Consider the following 24,424-nt stretch of genomic DNA (forward strand, 5'->3'; position numbering starts at 1 on the left):
TTTCTATTTCTTCCTACTTTAGTTTTGGTAGATTATAGGTTTCCAGGAATTTATCCATTTCTTCCAAGTTATCCAGTTTATTGGCATTTAGGATCTGTTACAGTTATTTGTATTTCTGTAGTGTTGGTTGTTATTTCTCCTCCTTTATTAGCAATTTTGTGCATTTGGGTCCTTTCTCGCTCGCTTGCTCCTTTTTTTTTTTTTTTTTTTTTTTTTTTTTAAGTGGACCTGGCTAGAGTTTTATCAATTTTGTTGATCTGTTCAAGGAACCAGCTCCTGGTTTAATTGATCTGTTCTATTTTTATTTTAGTTTCCATATCATTTATTTCTACTCTGATCTTTATTATTCCTTTGCTGGGTTTGGGTTTTGTTTGTTCTTTTTCTAGCTTGCTTACTTAGTAAAGTAAGATTGTTTGAGACTTTTTCTTGCTTCTCAAGGTAGACCTGTATAAACTTCCACCATAGAACCTCTTTTGCTGCATCCCAAAGATTTTGGACCATTGTATTTTATAAAAGAAATGTTTGAAAAAAGAAGGAATGATACTGGAAATAATTTTGGAACATCAGAAGGAAAGGAGGAAGAGTAAGAATAAAATTATGGGGTCTAATCCAGAATATTCATACATCTCTTATTTATCCAGTGTCCTCTACTGTGTGAGTTGCTTTGTCTTCCCTTGAATCTGCATTTTTAATAAGCTTCCTTGGTAGTTCTTAGGCACTAGAATTTAAGACTCATTGCTATTCTAAAGGTAGGAGGGACCCTGGGCATACCTCACTGACCCACAGACTCTTTTAGAAGCATGCAACTGGGAGAACCTTCTCATGCCTGTGTGGTAGGTTGTAATTTTCATTCCAAGTAATGCTGGTCAAAGACCCAGCAAGAAGGGGACATTTAGTGGGAGTTCTGGAGAAAATTTGACTAAAGCACCATTTATAAAGTTATAGACAGAGTTAAAGGCAACTAATAAAAGATGCTAAAGCAACCAGGAACTATCAAGAGTTGAAAGGTTTTACTACTCTTAGGAAGGGGAATAGTAGACACCCACTAGGAGAAGTAGAAACATATAATACATACAAATCCAGCCACACCAGTATTACAAGGCTCTGAAGCATTGGAGGAAGTAGAAGACAGCAGACTCAAGGCTTTACTTCCTCCTCCCCTAGATCTGATGGTGTCTCCCGTAAACAGAACTGAAATGGAAGGAACCAAAGGACAAAGATGAACCAACCCACAGTGGAAGGCAAAAAGGATGGAGAATAGATCTGGGGAGATGGTAAAGGGAGAATAACCAGCTCTGATGTAAGAAAAATGCAGGAAAGGGGACTTGATTGGTAAAACATACCTAGGAAAAACACACAAACATAAAACAAAACAAGACACTTTTGTACCAATGTATATACACAAACAGCACTATATTGGGACTAAATTCTGGCATGCTTTAAAGAAACATTCAATTTTTTAACCAATACTCTTAGTCCGGTTTCTCTTCAGAGAGCCACTTCTGAAACCCAGTAGGTTTCTCTGGCCAGGAAATTTATTATGTAAGGAACGCCAAGGTTTGTAGAAGAACATCCTTGCATTAAAATACAAAAAGTAAAGTAGGTCAAAAGGTGGATTCTGTTTGATCTTATAGCTGGATGAGCATTCAGACTTTTGGGCCTATCACCAGTCAAATCTACATGTAAATCAATAGCTTAACTACTATTAGATCAAGAAGTGACCTTGTCTTTTCTCTTGCAGAGAACATCATGGGAATGCTATGCAACCATCTGTCAAGGATAACAGTGGTAGCCATGGCTCTCCAATCAGTGGTAAATTAGAAGGCATCTTCTTCAGCTGCAGCACTGAATTCAATACTGGGAAGCCACCCCAGGATTCACCTTATGGAAGATACAGGTTTGAGATTGCAGCAGAAAAACTTTTTAACCCCAATACTAACTTATACTTTGGGGACTTCTACTGTATGTACACTGCTTATCATTATGTGATTCTTGTTATTGCCCCTGTGGGATCACCAGGAGATGAATTTTGTAAGCAGCGCCTTCCTCAACTAAATTCCAAGGATAATAAATTTTTGACCTGCACGGAAGAAGATGGGGTGCTGGTTTACCACCATGCCCAGGATGTCATTTTAGAAGTCATTTATACTGACCCTGTGGATCTTTCTCTGGGCACTGTAGCAGAAATCACTGGTCATCAGCTCATGAGTTTGTCTACTGCAAATGCAAAGAAAGATCCCAGCTGCAAAACCTGTAATATCAGTGTTGGACGTTAATGCCCACTTTTCTTATTCTTACCCAGTCCCTCTTCTTCCCCTAAGAGCATTGATCCTCTGTTGTCCATTTTCATCATCAGATGTTTTCCACTGAAGCATGCACATGCCGCTATCACCAAAAGCAAATTGCCATTTTTCAAATTTCATCCAGAGCCGTTTTAGTGTTTCCTATTCCCTGCCCTTCCCATTACTTTCAATGATGAAAGTTCTCCTCTGACACTTTATTGCCTAGATGCTGCAATGTTTTTATTTTTCCTTATGCCAAACATAACAAAACAATTATATAAACTGCTTTAGCAAAATACAGAATAACGGCTTATAAATGGTGTTTAAATATGCATTCATTTTAATCTACTGAACAAATATTGGGATAACTCCAAACCGCATGAAAGGGTGTAATTGCAGCATGAGTTAAATCCTGAAGCCTAGAATTGTCAGCACTTCCAACTTGTTGTTTGACAGTGTTATTTATGTTATTTATATTAGCTAACAGCAAACAACTATTGTGTTTCAACATAATAAATATAATAGAAAAATATTTTATTTGTATTGTATAAAATATTTACAATCATATAGAATATATAGTTACATTTTAATAGCAATTGTATACATGTCATGAAACCATTTCCCTTATCAAAGATGTAGTTTGTAAACTTCAAATAGTTGTGTATCTGTCCTGTTACAAGTAGATGACTTCAATTAAACAAATTTATGAAGGACATCATTCTGATTCATAAAAGTTATAAAATATCAGGTAAATACAGAGAAAACAATAAGCCTCTGAAATACTCTGCTTCTTTCAAAGTCAGTATTCTTCCCATCCAAACTATATGAAAATGTGAATTTGTTCAACATCATGCTTAAACATTACAGAAAACAGAAATACAAACATGGTTGGGTACAAGAGAGAAAATGTTGACCTTTTACTTATTTTTACAAAGGCAAAAATAATAAATGTGTGTTTTAGTACAAAATAACACAAAACTATATGCAGCAAAGTTGATGAAGCAAATAAAACCTTCTGGCTTCTTTTCCAAGGTGTCTTAACAATTTCCAAACCTTTCATTTTGTACAGAACGAAGAATACCTACAACTCATGAGAAAGCTTTGTGACTTTACAAAGTATATATAGACCTTGGAACATTAAGAAAAATGCATATTCCCAATGGAAAAATAGTTATATACTCTTATAGTAAACAAAGAGATTAGCAGTCATAACTATGATCACATTAGATTATATACTGCAGACCACAGATCTATCCAAAATACCTATTTTCAAATTTTAATACAATATTTTAATATAAACATCTGTCAATTATAGACAAAGATAATTCACAAAGTACATGCTATCAGAATGAACTTTGGTAACCAGAAATGTAAAATTTCAAATAACAGATAAAATAATGTGCTATTTTTATATAGAAATAAAAAATTAGCAGTGACACATTCTAGTATGCTTTACTGAATAGCCTAGTGGACTTAAGGGCAAGGTAGATTTTTTTTATCATTTAAAAATCTATTAGAAGTTTCAAATAAATTACATTCTTACTAGCTGTATTCCTTCCTACATAAAAAAGAAGAGTTTCTTCTCCTCCTCTTACTGATTTTTTAAAAATCATGCTCTTTTCCAAACACTGGACACTAAATAGACTTTCCCTAATAAGTGGCCCATTGGACAAGTATTACTTAGATTTGATAAAAAAAAAATATATTAAATGTTTGTTGAAATAATTCAAATGACTGTGCATTTTCTGCTCAGCATGGAGGAGACTGAAATTTTTTTCCAATTATACTGTTAGTTGCTATATTTCCCCCCATTTAAATCCTCCTTCGTCATTGATACACTTACCATCTCTTCCTAAAAATAACTAATACTACCTCTAAAGTGCTTCCAATTGTCAATATATCAAAACTACTTAGCAAGAATGGCAGAGAAAAATAAACTTGACCATATCTTGGTTGAAAGTGAGCACAAACATTTCCTGAACCTCAGATTGTTTTGGCCGTATCTTGCTTGCTGATGAGGACTTCCAGTAGTCTCAGTTTGGCTTTTATGTGCTTGTATTCATAGTACTCATCTGCCATTGGTATCCTATCTTCCTTTTGTGGACTTCTGCAAAACAGAAAATACTGTCTATTAGCACATAATAAATCAAGTCATTAAAAATCCTTTTATAATTTTTACATGAGAAAGTACAGAGTAGAAGTTTCCACTTGGTTTTTGCATCATGTCTTTTTTACCTTCCCTTCCACCTTCACTCACTCCCTCCTCCATGTGTCATTAGGTTTTTGTATAAAAGTACCCTTTGAGAACTTGAATGTCATGGGCGTTTTGCAAATATATGGTCCACTGCATAGACATACAACAATGGAGCAAGTTAAAAGAAAAAACAAAAACAAAACAGAAACCAGAACTCTCAAGGCATTCTTAGTCCAGTTATTCTCCTATTACTCGTACCACAGTTCATGCCTCTGAAGAATGTTCAGCCCTTACAATGAGAGTTGTTAAAAACACAACCTAAAAACTGCATAAATTAAGTGAAATAATTTATAAATTTGTGGTGATGGGGGGGAAAGCTAAATGGTTACCTTATAAACGTGAAATATTTCCAAGTTTTAATTATAATACCCATCTCTTTTTTTTTTTTTTTTTTTTTTTACCCATCTCTGCTAATGTGTAATAGAATCAGGGAGAGGTTCATGGATTGAATTTATATGAGTCTGAATTGTAGTGGTTCTCTTTGCACACTAATTCTAAGGCCAGACATCGGGCAATGCATATTTTATGCATATACATTCTAACTACTATATGTTCTTGCCAATTACTTTGAAGAATGTTTGGGTAACGTCTGGAGTTAAAACCATTTCCTTTCCATAAAAATACGTTGCCAGGATATGTTATCTAGTAGTAATTACTTCAGGATCTTAGAAGGATCTTGTTTCCTTGGTTGCTAAGATTACCTATTGCTTTTAGAACATTCTCAGTCATGACTTTGAAATACAAGGGGTGGAAAACGGTTGAAACACCACAGTTGCTACTGAATATAAACACAAATACTAATATTAGTGTGGCCGAACGTCGGTAAATAGCAAGCACTTGTAATGTTTTACCTATATTCCCTTCTATTTTCCCAGTACTGATAAAAGATCTATCTCTCATAAATTTTTTAAAAAGTGTGAATCTATAAAGACTTCCTAAGAATGGAGTTATCTACTTGTGATGCACCACTATATGCTGTCCTTAAATTTCTAGTACAGAACTCAGAACAGTACATTCTGTATTATGGACCAAACTTTTAACAGAGCCTCTAAATACTACCTTAATTAATATAAACATATCTGAGCAAAAAAATGGTCTAATTTATCAGAAAACACCAGTAACGCATCATGCAAATTTTCCTTGGTCCTGCATATTCCATTTTGGCTAATAAGCAAGAGTGTATTGGCCAGAATGAAAAAATTTGCAACATATTTCCTGAAGCAATTTTCCCATTATGTAAAACATGCTAATGTGCTTGGTACAGTTCCTGACTTATAACTATTAATGTCATATCTACGTAATTATTCCTCTTGCTTGGCAAATATTACCAAGAACATTTACAGTGACTTAAAATTTTTAGTAATACATTTGCATGGTTATTTTACCTTATGGACAGGATTAGGCCTTGTTATCCTTTCTTAGGATAACAAGATTAAGGTCTGTATTTCCTAACCATTCAACCCTTTGATTTTAATTGTGATATACCACCACTTGGGCATTTACTTTAAGTATACACCACAAGAGGGCATACAACCTCAGTCAAATACAGGCATATCTGAAGTAGATATGAACATAGAACATCACTAACTTCAAAAGGTATGTCAAGTACCACTGGAGCTCCATTAGGCAGGACTACTAGCACACTGGGGTAGTCTCAAACTCTTTGGACTCCTGCATATATAGAGGTTAAAAAATGTAAATGTAAAAGCTATATGGAAACTCTAAAAAAGGAAAAAATGGAAATGGAAAAAGAAAACAAGAAATTGTGTTTTATATTATGAATTTAATATGCACATAACATTTTTCACTAGATTAGTTAACATCAGCAGAAGGGTAAATAACTTGGACTTGTAGCAATCAACTGGAAAAGGAAGATTCCAGGTAGAAAACAAAGTGGGATATGTCTGTATTTGCTGGACACAGAACGTTTCTGACTTAATAGGTCAAATCCTATCCTACAGCTCTGGAGGACTGAAATGGAAAAGCTGCTAAGAGGTGAGTAGATCAAGCTTTTCAGGTACCTTAGAAAATAGTCCCTGTCCATCAGGTCGACCCTTAGTCTGCTGACATGAAAGGAATTCAGGAAGGGCAGATACTCAGATGCAGATGAATACCGAAGGGCCAGTGTACCAGTGACTCCCACCTCTCCCACCTTAATAACTTTGTAACTTTGGGAAAGTTACACTTTATTAGTTTTAATACCGACATCCCGTAGAACAACTATAGCTTTCCAAAGTATTCCAGGAAGTCCAGTCATTTCATCTTACAACCATGGAAGCAGGCTCAGGATAGCTAAATGATTTGTCTTTCTCTTCTAGAAGTAAATCAATAATCCTGAATCTTATGATTTTATATATGTATATATATATATATATGATTTTATATAATGCTAATTATATATAATATATATTAATTATGTTACATAAAATATATTAATTATATATTAATGCATAATTAATATATACATACACACATGTATGTATTCATACATATACACACATATATAATTACATACATATAAAAATTATACATTGACAATACACCAAAATTTAGAGAAAACTAATAGAATGCCTAATGAGACTTAGGTTGACAAAGAAAAATAGAGAGAGGACATAGCTAAACATTTATGTTAGGGATAGAAAGAATAGTTATGAACTTCTGATTTGAAAATAAATAGCTAAGGGCAGATCCTTAAGTTTAAAAGACATTTAAAGCAAAAGAAGAATTATTTAATGAAATAGGGAATAACTTGTAAAACTAAATAACCCAGAACAAAGAAGCTATATGGATTGAAAAATCAAAGAGATTTTTTTTTTGAAGATTTTATTTGTTTATTTGACAGACAAAGATCACAAGTAGACAGAGAGGCAGGCAGAGAGAAGAGGAAGCAGGCTCTCTGCCGAGCAGAGAGCCTGATGCGGGGCTCTATCCCAGGACCCTGGAATCATGACCTGAGCTGAAGGGAGAGGCTTTAACCCACTGAGCCACCCAGGTGCCCCTCAAATAGATTTTTTAAAAGTTTAGATAAATTCAATAGTTAGGGATTTTTGGATTTCATCCTTCACTTTTTAAAGCCTGATGTCATATTTCATAGCTACAGCCTCCCATAAAACATACCTAATAATGGCACTACCACAATGCTGCATTAGACAGATCTTGAGTCTAAATCACTGTGTAAATTATTTCTATTTCATATGAAGTCACTGTTCCTGCCAAAAACTGCAGCTCATTCTTAACAATAGTTCCCTAGGAAATATTAACTTAAAAAAAAAATCTCTGCTCACACTTACCTTCCTGTTTGTTTAAAAAACTGTTCTTCAAAGTCTCTTAAGGCTTTCCGAAGTCTCTTCTTGTCAGCCCTAGTTTCTCGGAGATGGTCAAGAAGTACAGGCCTATATCAAGCAAAATACACATTTGCCATTACTGAGCTCTGGCATAATTGAGACATCATAAGAAGATTTATCTATTCAGCAAATCATATTATGATACAGAAGGGTTCTGCCTAAAAGAGTATCTTTTAAGTAAATATAGTACATGTAGAGCCTAATCAGAGAGAAGCACATAAGCAGAGGATTAAAAACAATGTAATCAGAGAAGAGAAAGGACAGACAGAAGGCAAGCCAATGGAGTCTGCTATAAAATGTGGTGACAGTAATAACCATATGAATGGATAAGGGAGAAAGAGACATTTTGAAAGAATACTCATCAGTATTAGGTGATAGACAAGACATAAGAGGCACAAGAGGACGAGAATTTAAAGAAAAGTCTACCCTTGAGGTAGAGTATGGGGAAAACGCCAAAACCCTTGGGAATGAAACAGCCCTTATTCAAAATAAAGCTAGAATTATACTGGAAATTCTACTCCCTTCATTCTACTAAGACAAGAGAAAAGTCAGGTGCTTTTAAGACAAGAATTTTTATCTAGGAAATTTGTGTATGGTTACAGAACTTTGTATTGGCATTTTCTAAAACAAAAAACAAAAAAAAAAAAAAACACAATAAATAAATGAAAGGAAAGAGAGGGAAAGAAAAGAAGGAGAGAAAGATACAGGGAAAAAAGAGAGAAAGACTGATTTTCTGTTTCCAAACAGGTTACTTTGCGGAGCTGAAACTGAGGTATCAGCTAATTCTATAAGCACACTAAAATCCCAATTTAGAACTTAGCCCTTAGTCCCACCTCATATATTTTTGGGGATTCCATCCCTATCTTGAAGTATATACTCACCACACTACACTATTACATGTTAATGGAAATCTCATAGTCTGGCCTATAATATACAAACAAAAGAAGGCCAAATGATCAAGAGGAATGCCACCTACTGAATAATGATAATAACAACAATGAGAATACTAATGAAAATACAAATAGCTCCTGAGAGGCCAGTAGGAACCTAAGGGCAGCTTATTTACTTATGGCCAAGGGGATTCCCAGGCTGGAGAACCATTTTATCTAAAGGAGTAGACAAGACTAGGATAAAGGTCCTGACAAATGTTGACCCCCATGAGATCCCAATTCCTTTTGGTCCAGCATTTTCAAAAGCCATCTCTGCTTCACACATTGCCAAGAATTAGACTGATGTCAGACCCTACTGAAAAGATGTGCAACTGTAGGAAATTAGTATTTATGGTACCTCCATATTTATGGTATTCTCCAGCCAAGAGAAAAGCCAGATTATGCTTTTAGGCAATCGTTGGTTCACATTTTTTAGGGAATCTAATAGCTCTTGTGAACTTTGTATACACATATAGGTATCCCAGATGAAAAGTTGAAAAGAAACTCCATACTTAGGATTCACACTCACATAGTGGCCTCATGTAAATTGGACATGGATAGGGCTGGTGGTTTGATTTCTTTCTTTTCATCTGGAAGCAGGACCGTAATAGGCTCAGTCTCAGAGAAGGTGAGGTGGTCGCCAACAGGAAGGTGAGAGGCTGTAGCTGGCAAATAAAGTTGTTGGCTTCCCTGTGGACAGTCTTCATCAGAGTCTTCTTCCTCCTGCTTATCATAAGCAGAGTTAAATAAAGTCACAAAATGCTAAGTGCCTCTTGCATCAAAAACAGGAAGAGGAACCTAAATAGACACCATGAAAATGGTAGGTGAACCCTGTGTCTACTGAAAAGCCAGAAGGAAGAAACCAAGAGGACCTCTTCCTCAGGTGCATCAAAAATCTTGCAGAAGTTATTGAGTGAAGAGGCACCCATGCTGTGCTAAAATGCTCAGCAAATTCATCTCTCCTAGGCCAAAAAAGGCCCAAAGAAGATAAGGTCCAATCTGGGCTGCACTGCCTACTAGTTCGTCCCTTTCACCCAGACCTTCTGGTTACATAGGTAAGCAGTTACATAGGTTAGAATGAGAGGGACTTTAGACACCTTTTGTTTTCGGAAATACCCCAAATCAGGTTCTGGGTGGACCACATTCAGATACAGAGGATATTGGAAAATTGACAAATTCAGGGATGAGCTCTAGGAAAGCCAAAGCAAAATGGAGTTATTCCTTAACATCATCACAACCAAAACATTTCCTTGCAAGGAAATCGGAAAATCATAATCCTTTTAAATCATGCTTCCTCAATGGAAAATTTTTAGAGACTATGACTCACTATTATCTTTATCTTTAAAATCATGAAAGTATAATGTAGTCAAGTATACTTAAATGTGTATTTGTTAATATTTATTCCTTTTTATATTGATATCTTGAGCAAGTGACTACTTGAATATTAACGGAGTAGGATTTGTGGTGCTTTTCTAGTTCTGTATTCCCATAAGTTATCTTTATTAAAAATAGTCTAACTCAATTTCAGTAGCCATATTTTCTATTGAAATAAATCTTATATCTTACATAATGATGGTCAAATGGTATCAAAAACAAATGATGCATTATATCAAGGAACATGTAGTCAATTTTCTTATTCAAGAAGAAAAATTAACACATGGAATAGAAAGGCTCTATTTGGTCTAGCTGTGTTGCAAATTAGAAAATGCCAAGTTGAAATTCATCATTTGTTCAAGAAATGAAAGCAAATATTAAAACTTGCTTCAAAAATGCAATTGCTATAAATTCCTTTTTCATAGTAATTTTAATTATCAACAACTCTTAAGTTAATAATATTAGGCTTAATGGAGGCCACATTTCTACTTTTTGAAATAACAACTGGCCTTGTTAGCAGTATATACTGCCAAGAAGGCTTATTTATAACTGTCAGAGTGCCGCCTCCCTACCTAAACTATAACAAGCACAAGTAATTGTTTCTAGTTAAAGCAAGCATCCCGACTTACAATTGTTGGAATAAGGGAAGGTGTTGACAAGATTTGCTTGATAATTCTGTATCGATCATAAAGAGGTTTTATGAGGTTCTTGTCTTGCTTAGCTACCTGAAAAACATGAAATTAATTATTGGTCCTTTCTTAGATGAGAATGAAAACATGTCAGTATATTTTAGCAGGGAAAAAAAAAACCAGTTTTGAAGTCTCAAAATAGGAGATTAGTAATACTATAATACAATAGTAATTAGAAAAAGCGAAGTCACTTATAAGATACTATTTAAAGCACATATCAATTTTCTTCTAGGAAAGGTTTCCTTTAGGATAGTTCCAAGTTTAGAAAGATGTTTAAAGCTTTCTGAAGGAATCCTAAATATGTAAATGGTAAGAAGCCTGTTACTTCTTCATTCTTTAAAAAAAAAAAAAAAAAAGTTATTGAGATCTTCATTTTTTTTTTTTTTAATCTGGATTTTCATGATTATATTCACAAATACCAACCTTGTTTAGGTCTTCAGCACAACAAGCCTAGAGTATATACTAGCTTGCTGGCTAGCTCTGACATAAACTATTCTGGATATGACAATTAACTTACTTGAATCCTCAATTTCTTACCTGTATAACAAGGAGGTTGGAATTACAAAGTTCCTTCCAACTAAAAAATTTCATAACCTCCTGGTACAAGAATGTATTCTCCTACCTCCCTGCTGTATGACCCAACCCTAAGCACTATTTTTAAGAGGTCACATTGTGCATAATATCTATCAATCCCTTACTTATCTACCCCACCATCACCTTTCCATCCAAAGTGACCAAACCTCTGCTTGCCTTGGTTTTGCTCCCTGCTGTGTATCCTACATTAATTTGCTACCTATTTCCTATCTGCTGTTTCCCTTTCACTCTGGTCATATGCAGGAAGGGATGGTAGAAATAGCACATAGCAAAATCACCCGAGTATCTTTTCTTTAAGATAAAAAAACAGCATCATCTGGCCCTCTGCCTTCCAGATTCCCCCAGAGGGGTCGTGAAGGAAAAGAACATGACTGAGAACCATTCTGGCCCCTATTTATCTCCCTTTACTCTGAACTTCTCTGCCTTATTATCTGGGCCTTGACATTTTTCTCTGTTTCAGTTTTGTCTGCGCAAATGAATTAGAGGGTTTTCAAGAACAAAGATTGTATCACATATTTTAAAAAATTTTCACAGTACCCAACACATCCCCCTTCCCTGCTATAAATTTATCAACACAGGTTTATAAACAAAGGTACCCTAATTTTTAACAGTCTTCATATAATTCTACAGGCTATAACCTAAGGCTCTTTGATTTTCAGTAGAAAGAAAGGCTTTCTGTAGAAGACTTTTAAATATTATTGGCTAAGTAACCCCAAGAGCTTTTCATTTATGGGCCCAGTCATTCCTTAAATATTTTCTGAGTCATGATACATCTTACCATGAAAAAAAAAAGAAATCCTGTCAGGTATCCCATAGGGTTTTAATAGGTAATAAAAAATCTCAATCCAAGTTCAGAAAACATGAACATCGTGTTTTTTATTCAGTGTCTCTTTGGGGCTTATATTCTACAGAAAACGCTTCAGAAAATGATGCATTTAATGTTATTAGCATCTTTCTATGGTAGTTTGATTTTCGTGATTTTATTTATTTTTAGTATATCCTTTGAATTCTAGAAAAGCTAAATTTCATCCTAAAAGAAAAAAAGAGTAACCAAAAAGCAAGCTAGAATGATGAATGCTATTATAGAAAAATTACAGATGCCAGATGAAAATCAGTGTCCATATACAATGTATGCTCTCATCTTTCACTCTGATGAGTCCCTGATTTTATTCTTAGCATCATTATCAAAGCAATCCCCAAAGAGAGACATGAGGGCTCGCTGGCAACAGTGTCAAAACTAATTCTGTAAGTGCTCATCCTCAAATAGGAAGACAGGCTGCCTATAGTGATCAGACCGTGTGCCTGGAGCGCTCTTCTACTCAGAGAAGCTCAGGAAGGTCTGTTGAGTCAATCTTCATGAAGGAAGATGAGTCAAGAGGTAGGCTTTGCTTGAATAGGAATCCTCAAATCTAAAGGGCAGACATACATTTAACTTGGCTATTCCTCAGCCATTTTCTGCCAAGAATCAGACAATTGTCCCCTCTCTATTCAATGACTGTTTTTGAAATGCATCCTCTCTGCCAAGGTCTGCATATTTGTGGCTGTCCATGGTATGTCAGATGTATCTAACTTTTGATTTTCTTTATGTGAATGGAGGAACAAACACGATGTTGAGTACCTGAAATAGCCAGAGAGAGAGATATCCAGAGCATGAAGGGGCTGTCAGATTTAAAGATAAATAAAAGGAGATAAATCCCAAAGATACTTAGTCTAACTTCCTTCTCCCCGTTTCTTACAGCATCAGAAAGAGTAGAATGAAAAGGAGGCTGAGCAAGAGAGGACTGTGCGTAGAACAGTTTGATATGATTTGTTGACAGCTTGACAACTTTGCCATAAAAAAAATTCTTAAGACTCCTACCTAGTAGGTTATTTGAATCACCAACCTAATGAGATATTTGGAATAGTAGCTCCCAAACAAGGTGGCAAGACAGAACTGCTGTTGAGTAGACAGCCCAAATGTATTCCTTTCTGGGCCCTGGTTAGAAATTTGGGAAAAAACTGACGTCGCTTATATGCTTTTACCATCATGCTTGGTTTCCTTTCTCCCCATGGCATTAGTCCCATTTATTCACTCACAGTAAACCACAGAAATTTATTTTAAAAATCATTTCAATCAGCCCCATAATCAAGATCTCTCCTAGAGAGGAAAGTAGTAATGGGAATCAATTACTCTCGCTTTAGAGAACCAAGTGTTGCCAAGCTTTTCCTATGTCCAAGTCTCCCCAGCTCCTCACCAAGTGAGACAGTATATATGGAACAAGTCTGACTTTTGAACTAACAAGTCAAACAATGTGAAAAATCAGTAATGAACATAATCATACAAAGAAACTGCTGAAGAAAATGGCTTGGTCAATATAAAACGTTTCTAAGCAGGGGACTGCAGATTAGTATTAGCCTTGAAACCAGAGGACATGAGTTCAGATAATCAGCTTTAAAACTTACCTATTTTTAACATGGAAAATTATGTAAGGTCTGAACCTTAGATTTTTAATGTAGTGAATATATTGCTATATGAATATATTGTTTTAATAAGTTAGCATATGTAAATGTCCCTGGCAAAGAGTCAGGTGTAGTAAACGTTATTTAAGCTAAAAACTAAAATTGATTTCAGGTTACTATCAATGTTGTCCATTACTAAAAAAGGAATACATGGTGCTATTAAATAAATTTTAAGAATAAAAGAATGTGAATCTATTTCTTTATACAAAAAGCTATCCAGAATATACAAAGTGAAAAAAAAGGAGAATTATATAATGTGTTACTTTTAGTTTTAAAAGGGGACAAATTAAGAATGTATATTGATACTTTCTTGCATATGCTTTATGTAGAAACTCAAAAGGTACACATGACACATTAGTAACAACAGTTACCTGCTTGGGGATGGGAGACCTCAGGGCTAGAGCTGGCAGATGGGGTGGCAGAGTGTTTTTAATGTGTAGCCTTTTACATTTTTTTAACTATATCAGATAGTATGATTAAGAAAACTATTTTTATTTTTTAAAAGGAAAACTAGGAAAAAAAACTTGAGGGGATCTTCCTTCTGATGCCCTTTACCTCTAAATTTCCCTCTCTTCAATGTATAACAACCACTGTATTTTCACTGTATATATAATGTGTAACAATCACTATATTTTCATTTGATTTTAAAAAAATAAAATTATTATTATTTTTTTAAATCTGCTTCCCTCCTCAAAGATGCTGCAGTTAGTGAAGGTCCAGAAGAAGTAACTGCCATTACTCATCCAGTCAGTAATTTGTGCCGTGCTCCTAACACCACCTACAGTTCTCAGAAAGGGCAATAAAATGGGTACAATGTGTCAGCACCAATTTGGGACTTTCAGAAGAAAAGGATATAAATAAGCACCACAGACTCAAGGGATGATTCATTCACTTTCAGGGCTCAGTGGATACCCTGTGACCCAGAAGTGATTGCCTCCAAAAATCATCCTTTAATAGAAGAGGAGGAAAATTACTCTATAGCAGTATCTGAATTGACAAGGCAATGCTACAGGATTTATCAGCTTTAGTATGGGCTCTGACCAAATACCAAATGCAAAAATTTCACAAAAGTCTCTCTAGAAAAGAAAGAATTCTTCATCCTGGAAGTTTTAATATTTAATGTATTTTTGGCAGTAAAGCAAGGACCCCAGATAAAAGTCATTTGCCAATTTGAGTTTAAAGAAATGGGACCTATTCAGATAATTTCAGATGCTAACAAGCTCACAGAGGAGCCAGGAATAACATAGCTACAGTGGAAATTTGCAAACCTCCCTTGGCTTCTGCTGTGATTTGGGACTCTCCTGTAGGAACTGCTAGCCACTTTAGGGTCTGCTGTATTAAACTTCCCCAGGAACAATACTACAGCTTGGGGTATTGAGAGCTACATGTCCCACTATAGATGCTTTCTATTTAAAGGGCCTACCTTTAGTCTAGTGCAGAGAGCTGAAGGGGCTTCTGACATTTATTAATCAGTTTGGCAGATACTTTATTTAAAATAATAGAAATAAATTGCCATTTAAGCAAAGATAACTTACAAAGAACTCAAATATGCTTCTCTGATCTTTAGACTCCCATGTGCATGTGCTATATTTGACTTAGATGCCTAGCAGGGTGACCAACCGTCTGCATTTTCCCAGGATGAAATCATTTGAAATTTTCAGCATCCAGGAAAATCCAAGAAAACCAAGGATGGATGGTCACACTATTGCTCAAAGATCTTAAAATAAACATGTCCAACAGACCTCTTCAGTTTCCAGTCCCATCCCCAGTCTGTTCCTCCTGTAGGATTCTCCATCACAGTAGATGACCCATCACCATCTTAGATTCTTCCTTTCCTTACTCCCTACTGTCCAATAATTCATCATATCCTTTTGATTCTTCATCCAAATTATACTTTGAATAGAACTTTATCTTTCCATCTCCAAGGCTATCATGCTGTTGCAAAGGACGCATTTCATCTTCCCCTATCCACTCTTTCCCCCTACCATTTATTCTTCACACAGCCATCAGAAAGATACTTTCAATGTAAATCATGTCATATCACTTTCTTGTTTTCAACAACTCAACAGCTTTCCAATACTTTATACTACCCTAAATGGTCCTATATCAGGCCCCCAGACTACCTTTCTGACTTCATCTCATACATCAAGTAGGGCTAGCCCTTACCCAAGAATTCCAAGTACGCGCAAGCTCTTCCTTCAAGATCTTCATCCACAGTCCCATCTGCCTAAAATGCTTTTTGCTGCTGTCTTGGTCTATAAATTCTTCTTAATGAAGAATTTAGTATGTCATGTATTGGCCTTCCTAATCACCCTATGTAAAGTAGAAACCATACCCATTATGTTCTATAATAGTATCTGTTTAATTCTTTGCACACTATTTACCAAATCTTTAATAATTTTCTTTATTTAACTGTTTGTTATTGTATCCCAATTCCCAGAAGAACGTGCACTCTGTGAAGGCAGAAATCCCCATAGCTTCTCTATCATATTATATCCAGGATGTATCATAATTCACAACACGTAATAAGCACTTTAATATCTTTGCAAATGTATGATTGCACACCAGTCATCAGGCATCTTTCCTTCTTGTTACAATAATTATGTAAGTAGGTATTGTCTGTATTTTATAGATGATGAAGATGAATCTCATAGAATTAGTTCACTTGCTACATGTACGTAGCTAGAAGGTGTACATAAGCTATGTGTACATAAGCTAGAAGGCTTACTGAAGCACTAAGTCCAGATCCAAGTCTACTGTCCCAATCCTAACTCAACCCTCACTGCACTAATCAAGTAGAATATAGAATTAGGACTTGAGTGTTGACCAAGCTTCTTTTATGGATGTGGCTAAGGTAACTAGAAAATATAAGAAAGACCATCAGAAGCATTGAAAGATGGAAAACCACACATGTCCGTGTGTGTGTGTGTGTGTGTGTGTGTGTTCCACAAAAATCTACATTTTAGTGGGGAGGGAATGCATTTGCTAAGTAGACGAAAACCCATTCACTTTTCACAACATATAATTGATTATTCTTAAGTCTAAGCATTTCATTAAAATATATATATATATAGAGGTGCCCAAAGGCTCCTTTCTGCTTGTAGATCACAAATCTCCATGTAAAGGAGAAGTCCAGGGGCACATGGTAAGCCTTTTGGGATTCAATATATGTGGCCACCTTGTGATTGAGACTAGATAATGTGCAATAGAACAGCTAAAGGCATTCTCCTCAAAAATACTTGATTTCTAAGTTAAACATGGTAGTTTTTTCATTCATCTATCCATTCACTCAGCAAACATTTATTCAATACCCCCTGTGTACAGACAGTGTAGGATCATGAGATACAAACAGCAAGAGGTTTAAGGTATAAAGTAAGAGACAGAAAATGTCATACAGCGTAGTTAGAGCTATGATTGGGGAGCTATCACTCTTATTCAAGAAATTAAGGGTAACCATACCATTTAAGAGTTGGGACAAAAAGACTACAAGGAAGGCTCCCTGGCATAAGTGAAATATACGCATAGACGTGCAGGATGAGGAGGAATTAGATAGTTAAATACTAATTGCTTTCATTATCTTCTTTGTAAAATATGATAAATATTTTCTTCAACGTCTAGGTTCATAAATCCAAATGTCTAATTGACAATTCTACCTGACTGTCTCACAGAGATTTCAAAAATAAGATGTCTAAAGCATCCAGTTTTAGACATCTTATTACCAAACACTCTTCAAAAAAGCCTACCTCTTTATTCTCATTATTGAAGATACTAAACCATTTTCCTTACTATGTATAACTCATCCCAGCTTCATTATTTTCTTAATACAACACACTATAAAATGGGATTATAACACTAATCTTGGGTTAATTTGCTAGCTTATTGGGGGAATTAGGGGAGAAAGAGACATGATACACCTTCATATCTATGTCATTTGCTTCCCACCAACATGTAATAACTTCCAGAACAACATCCTGGAATTAAGTGGCAACACCCATAGGTCATGGCCAATAACTTACTAAAAACTCACCTGACTGAAATTTCAGAGCCAGTCTCCTAAAGTTGTTTATGTGGTGCCAAGTGCTCTTATAAATTGTTCAAAACCATAATCTCACTGACACTATATTGAGTGTTGTGACCTGTGAGGATATGGTGAGGTACCTTAGAATCCTCCTGAGCAGGAAGTTGCTCTCTCTTCTCCTTCAGGCATGTCAGCACAGCATCTGGAGTCTCCTCTCCAGAGGAGCATAGCTCAGGACCCACAGCTTCTGGCTTCCCATTCTCTCTGGGGACTGCAGGTTGCTCACAGGACAGGTTTCTAGGTGGGCCTTTGGGAGCAGCCCCTTGTTCTTCTGAGAGCTTCAGCTTTAGTTCTAAGAGAAATGCCATGAGTTTCCATGAACAAGGAGGACTCACTGGGCTTAAGAGTAGAGAGTCTTTCAGAAATTCCCACCACTGATATGAAATCAGTCAAAATGGATGGTATTGCTGATGGTTTTCCACTGGGAAAGGGCAGCCTTAGTAACCAGAAGCAACAGCATAAGCTCCCAATCAGATGTAGAAACAGAGGGTTCTCGAGGGTGGAATCTCATGGAAATGGAGTAATTCGTGTGTAGGAGTAACTCAGTGGTTTAAATTTCAGAGGATGAGTTCCAGAGGAAGACCAGTGGTATTGCCCCAAAGATTTTACCCGTTACCCACCATAACACCTGGAATTCTACACTCAGAGTTTGGAAGCTTTGTGCCATTAAGATCCCCTGTGCAAATAAATGCAAATGCCTCTATAAGGCTTTACACACTTAGACATCTGAGGAAATACAGGAACCATGGGAAAGGAGAGATGGGAATGCCAGCCCCAACTTGACAGATCTCACAATTTTGTCTGTTATCTTTTAAAATCCAGGAATCACCATTATTTCAATGTGGTTTTATATAAGCCCACATAATTAAAAATAAAAAAGCCACCTGGGACATGTCAGGGAATTACATTTCAGAATATGCTAAGGGGCTGAAAATGTCAATGTGGCCATTTGTATTGATTTCTCAATTACATAGCTCATTTTCTTTGTTTGATGTTTGTTTTTTAAGTTAGACTCTGGTGAGGTGTTTAAACACTGCATATTTTATAAACCTGCTACATCATTACAGTTTAATACCACTGAATTAATATTCCCTTCCAGTTCTTTATTGCCACCATTTTAGAGATTTGGAAAAAATTCTCACATCTCTAAGTATCGAAATAAGAATGTGAAGAGAGGAAGAAAATAAATTTTTGCTGGAAAATACCATAGTACTTTTAAATGGATTTTAGAGTTAATTAATAACACACCACCATCTCTAGAGAAACGCAGAAAGAACACTGGATTAGGAGGTAGGAGAACTGAGTTTTACATCTAGCTCACTACCTCCTAGCTATGTAACTTGTCCCTATCTCTGGACATAAATGTCATCATCTCTGCAAAGGGGTATGCAGAGTCAATGATTGCGCAGGCCGTTTTCTAACATCCAAGAATCCAATAACCCAAGGAAGTTAATACTCCCCATGTTGAAGTGTTCCTGGCACTGAAGTGAATCATCCCAATTCAGAGTCTGTAGTTCCTCAGTCTCTTTATAAGGAGAATTGTTAGATGGGACCAAACAATGAAGGGGACCCAGAGCCCTTTATTTCAAAATGGAGCCTCCAATCTAGGTGAGACACAAGGTCAGAGAGGGCACAGGCAGAAAAGAATAAAAAAAAACGCCTGGGAGAGCATTATCAATATTTTAACTGCTTCCTTTCTGGGAAAAGAGACCCTTGACTGGTCCTTACCTTTGAGTTGTTTACGACCTTTAGCCAGATCATTCATCCATTTCAGGACTTCAGGATTAGAAGTCTTGTCGCCATGTGAAGGCTACAGGGAGAGTAAATGTGGGTGGGAAGGTGGGAGGGAGAGAGGAAAAGAAAAAAATAAAAGGAAAAACAAAAATTGCAAACAGTCAAGACAACACAAAGGTAGTTCAGAGACATAGGAACCTAAGAGAGAAATTCAGATATAACAACCCCAGTTGATAGAGTTCCTTCTGAAAAACACAGCAAACATTCCTGACCTCCTCCACATTTTCGTCCTTGACAAGGGCATTGTTTCTAAATATGCCTAGTCACTCAGCATTTTTCATATAGCCCCAACCATTCCAGTGTCCCCTGCAGTCTAACCCTCAGTCACCCTGTGGGCCACCCACAACCCACACTTGGTTGCCAGGTTCATATCAGTGTGGATGACTTCATATCAGTACCAGACCTTTCTTCATATCAGTACCTAAGCACTAATATAAGCCAGTACTTACTCCCTCACCTGTACTCACACACATGGTTTATGACCACCACTTGTCTAGGTTATACTGACAAACTAGAGGATTTAGCTTCTATCAGTCATTTCCACAAACCCAGAGAAAGGAGACCCCAGGATCCCTAAAACTTGACAACCATCTGAGAAGACAGTGCTTCAGGGAGATACCCATATTTTTAATCATCTCATTATAGACTCAGTATCCTACTGGGCTAGCATTAAAGTAAAGCTTAATCATAAGTGTGTGATCTTGGAAAAATTACTTAGCCTCAGTTTCATCTACCAGATGGGAATTATAAAAGCATCTCCCTCATAGGGTTGCTGTAAGGGGTAAATTAGTTGATGTACATAAAACAGTGAAAGCAGTTACTGGCATATGCTATGCACTGTAGGTTAGGTGTGTTAACTAGAATTACAGATGTTATTACTAGAAGTGGTGATAGTGGTAATGTTACTACCAGACTTTCACAGGAATTCTAGATATGTCTTCACCAACATATATATATGTAGGGGTATGTACATCTTACCAAGTAGTTAATAGAACCTATATGTGGCAATAAGAATATATTTTTTATTCTGGGAGGATAAGACTCTGTTAAAAAAAAATCATTCACTTTGATTTCTGGATTTATTCTCCTAGCATAAAAATGGATTTTCTACAGAAAAGAGAAACAAGGAAAGAAGAATGGCCAAACATACTAAGCCTCCACCCCCATAGGTCAGTAAGATCTTTCTTAAATCAAGGCCACTCAATTAACTTCAATGCAGGCTCAAGAAGATTAATGATTACTCTGAATTGAGCATATACAAGGACTATTATATAGGAATGCTCAAGATGCCCTGATCATAATTATAATATCACCAGAAATGTGTACTTTGATAGTAACTAAGTCTAGGGGCTCTGTCATATGTTGTTTAAGGATCCACTAAGTCTGTGTAACATCAGCAAGTTGTTGAGAGAAAGGCATCAAGAGAGAAATGTGTCCCTCCTAGGTTCAAAGGAAAAAACATTGCTTGTGTGGCATGGTCATCAAATCCCATCAATGGGATTAGGAGTGTGGCTCAATTGGTTGGGTGTCTGACTCTTGATTTTGGCTCAGGTCATGATCTCTGAGACTGAGCCCAGGATCAGGTTCCACTCTCAGCATGGGATTCGCTCTCTCCCTCTCTCTCTCTGCCCCTCCCTCTCTGGCTCACACACAGGCACTCTAATTTAAAAAAAAAAAAAGTACATGGGATTAAGTATGTTAATTGTGAAACACAGGTCATGAAGTATGTTAATTGTGAAACACAGGTCATGATTCTGTCACTTCTAGAGTGATATAAAAACCATAGTTTTAAAATCAAGATGGAAAAGAAGATTGAAGGAAAACAAGAGTGTTTCCCCCCACCCCTTGGGGAGCTCAGATGGATAGTATAGATGGTTCCCATCAGTGAAGCCCTGGTTTCAGTACCACGGACAGTGACACAAGGCCACACCTCCAAAATAGCTTAGCCTCCTCCTACCCATGATGTGCCAGAATGATGCACTATGCTACTTCCCTGATGTATAGTTTAGTGTGCTGTTTCGGGTAACAGTCTGGTTATATGGACAGCCAATATTTTACATTTGGTTTCTCAAAATCCTCACAGAATTTTTCACTCTGATCTGAAAGCACATCTTGTTCATCTGAAACACATCTTTCTCACTAGATATGCTTTATACAGTTACCATCTTCTTAAATAATGTTAAGAACAAGAACAAAAACCTAAAACCACCTAAGAAGTCAGCTTTCACTACTGCAAATAGAACTTAGGAAAAATATAAGGCTTATTTCTTTTTCTGACAAAATATTTTAAAGCCTGAAATAATTTTCTGAAATGAATTTTTTATTTCCCTACTCCCAGGGGAGATTTCAAAAGAGGTTAAATCAAGCTCACAAGGATGGCACCTTTCAAATCACATGGAAAGATTTCATGTGCAAACTGTGGATCTTCAAGCCTTCTAACTTCTAAACTGAAATATCCCAGTTTAATAGACCCCAAGAGAATAAAACCCAGAAATTACAGACTCAGAAAGATAAAGTAACAAGTCCAAAGTCACAAAGTTCCTAAATAGCTGTATTTTGTTCAATTAAAATGGGACCTCCAAGGCACATGACTGATGATATCCTGGACCAGATCTGTGGCCTGTCAAAGACAGTTCAAAAGACCTTTAGAAAGAAATCTGAATTAGGAATGAAAAGACCTGAGTTGTCTTAGCCCCGTCAATTCTTTGTTGTGTCATCCTGGAGAAGTCATTTCCCTTCTCTGGGCCTCAGTTCCTTCAAACGTCAAATGATAAATAAGACTGACTGATCCCTTCTAATTTCAATATTCTCTAATTTCACAAATAGTGGACATCTGGCTGAAACAGCCTTTTCTAACTCCACAAGGGTAATGATTGTTAAATGTAAAATATTTTAAATTAACATCTAATGTATTATTTGTTTTGGGTACAGGTCTGTGCTTCGTTTTACACAACTCATAGCACTCACCATAGCACATACCCTCCCCAGTGTCCATCAGGAATAAACACGGTTTGGGATAGGAATGTAAAATGGTCACATTCAACAGAGGGAAAGATGCATGTTGTATCAGGCCACTGGACTAGCACAGAGACCCAGCAGGAGCTCAAACTAAAACACTAGCTGCGGATGCTATTAATTCCACAATCAGCCTGCCAGGAAGGAAATCCTTACACTCAGCAACTAATTTAAGTCCATTAACATGTCAAGCCTCTAACCATAGTCTGGCGCTGCAGCAGGAAGGGTGAGGGGAAGCCCCATTCCCTAAGACAAGGAAGGTTCTGGTATACCAGAGACTTTTATACACACTGAGGCAGTGGTGACCATGAGGTCTTCCTCCACTGCTCCCAAATTCACCCTTCTCCATTTGTGAATGTTTAAGTGTGTTGTGTGGGCATGTGTCTGCACCAGCTCAAAAACTTCTCTAGACAGGGACGGGAGGTGCCAGCAGAAATTCTTTTCCAAAATAGACAGCCTGTTGGGTGGCTGTTATAGCTGAGAGAAGTAATCCAGTGTTGTGGCTGCAGGTAGAGACATTCAGTGAAGAATTAATGTGTACAGTTTTTCTTCATTTTTGGACAAGGCAGAGGCTGTTTTGGGATACCCTGATCAAACGTCACTCAAATAGATTAAAAAGTTAATTATATCTAGGACCACATATTTCTCTGTGCCAAACACTATAATAACCATTATATATGCACTCCTTCATTTAATACTCACAAACTTCAGAAATCACTACTAATATAAACTTCACTATGCAGTTGGATAAACTGAGACTCAGAAAGCTAAAGTAACAAGTCCAAAGTCACAAAGTTCCTAACTAAGTTATGCCAGATTCAAATCCAGATCAGCCTGATTTAAGGATGGTCAGGTAATAAGTATTAACAGGACCTGGCAATGAAACCCATAGTTGTTACTCTACTGTTTCCGATGTGAGGATACGACAGATCCAAACACATTCCAGCAGCAAATGGAGGAAATCAGCTTCTCTCAAGATACCCAGAAATTTCAAAAATGTGGACACTAACAAAGTTTACTTCTATTCCTCCATTGCAAAATCTACTCATCATTCATCTACCAGTCTGAGCTGATAGAATACAACTACCTAAGGCATGTTACAAGTCTTTTCTGGGCCTCAGTTTCCTTATCTGTAAAATCAAGGTCTATACTTCTTACGTGGAGAGTGCCTTCCTGCACTAATGAAGTAAAAGACAGTAACAGCTGTCACTGTTTGATTTTGAGGAAGAAGAGAAGCTTCAACACCCTGACTAAGGTTGTCTCGAAAAGCAGTCTGATTTTTTCTTTCTATTGTATAAAGCTTAAAAAAACAACAACAACAACAACAACAAAAACAAACAAACAAAAAAAACACTCTTTATACCTGTCTTTTAGTGAATTTGAAGCCACTGTGGCAAATAAGATAGGAAAAGGGGGGAGTGGAGTATCACCCACTCTCATCTCCCTCCCCAGATCTTATTCCACTCACAGGGATGTGCCACTTACCTCTGTACCAAGTGCTTAGTGAGCCTTTACATATTCCAAGATGTATGAGACATTATTCCCTATTCTCTTTTATTTTATTCTGATAAC

General features: G+C 36.5%; 2 protein-coding genes across 7 annotated transcripts in view; one reads left to right on the plus strand and one right to left on the minus strand.

Annotated features, from left to right (window-relative positions):
* PHYHIPL (phytanoyl-CoA 2-hydroxylase interacting protein like) overlaps positions 1-2,995 on the plus strand; it is an 89,907-nt gene extending 86,912 nt beyond the window's left edge. The window contains 1 exon segment of the mRNA XM_032312413.1: positions 1,742-2,995. Coding sequence (XP_032168304.1) covers positions 1,742-2,276 — 535 coding nt within the window. The 3' untranslated portion in view covers positions 2,277-2,995.
* The window catches only part of FAM13C (family with sequence similarity 13 member C), a 143,869-nt gene continuing 122,244 nt past the window's right edge, over positions 2,800-24,424 (minus strand). For 2 of the 6 annotated variants that reach the window (XM_032312412.1, XM_032312406.1), the window contains 6 exons: positions 19,772-19,853; positions 18,124-18,335; positions 10,813-10,908; positions 9,339-9,535; positions 7,827-7,928; positions 2,800-4,389 (listed from right to left, as the gene is read on the minus strand). In XM_032312412.1, coding sequence (XP_032168303.1) covers positions 4,266-4,389; positions 7,827-7,928; positions 9,339-9,535; positions 10,813-10,908; positions 18,124-18,335; positions 19,772-19,853 — 813 coding nt within the window. In that variant the 3' untranslated portion in view covers positions 2,800-4,265. Of the gene's footprint in view, positions 4,390-7,822; positions 7,929-9,338; positions 9,536-10,812; positions 10,909-18,123; positions 18,336-19,771; positions 19,854-24,424 lie in introns of those variants that run through there. The other 4 variants (XM_032312407.1, XM_032312409.1, XM_032312411.1 and 1 more) reach the window with 4 other exon arrangements.

Source organism: Mustela erminea, chromosome 14 (genome assembly GCF_009829155.1).
Source record: "Mustela erminea isolate mMusErm1 chromosome 14, mMusErm1.Pri, whole genome shotgun sequence".
Lineage (NCBI taxonomy): Eukaryota > Metazoa > Chordata > Mammalia > Carnivora > Mustelidae > Mustela > Mustela erminea.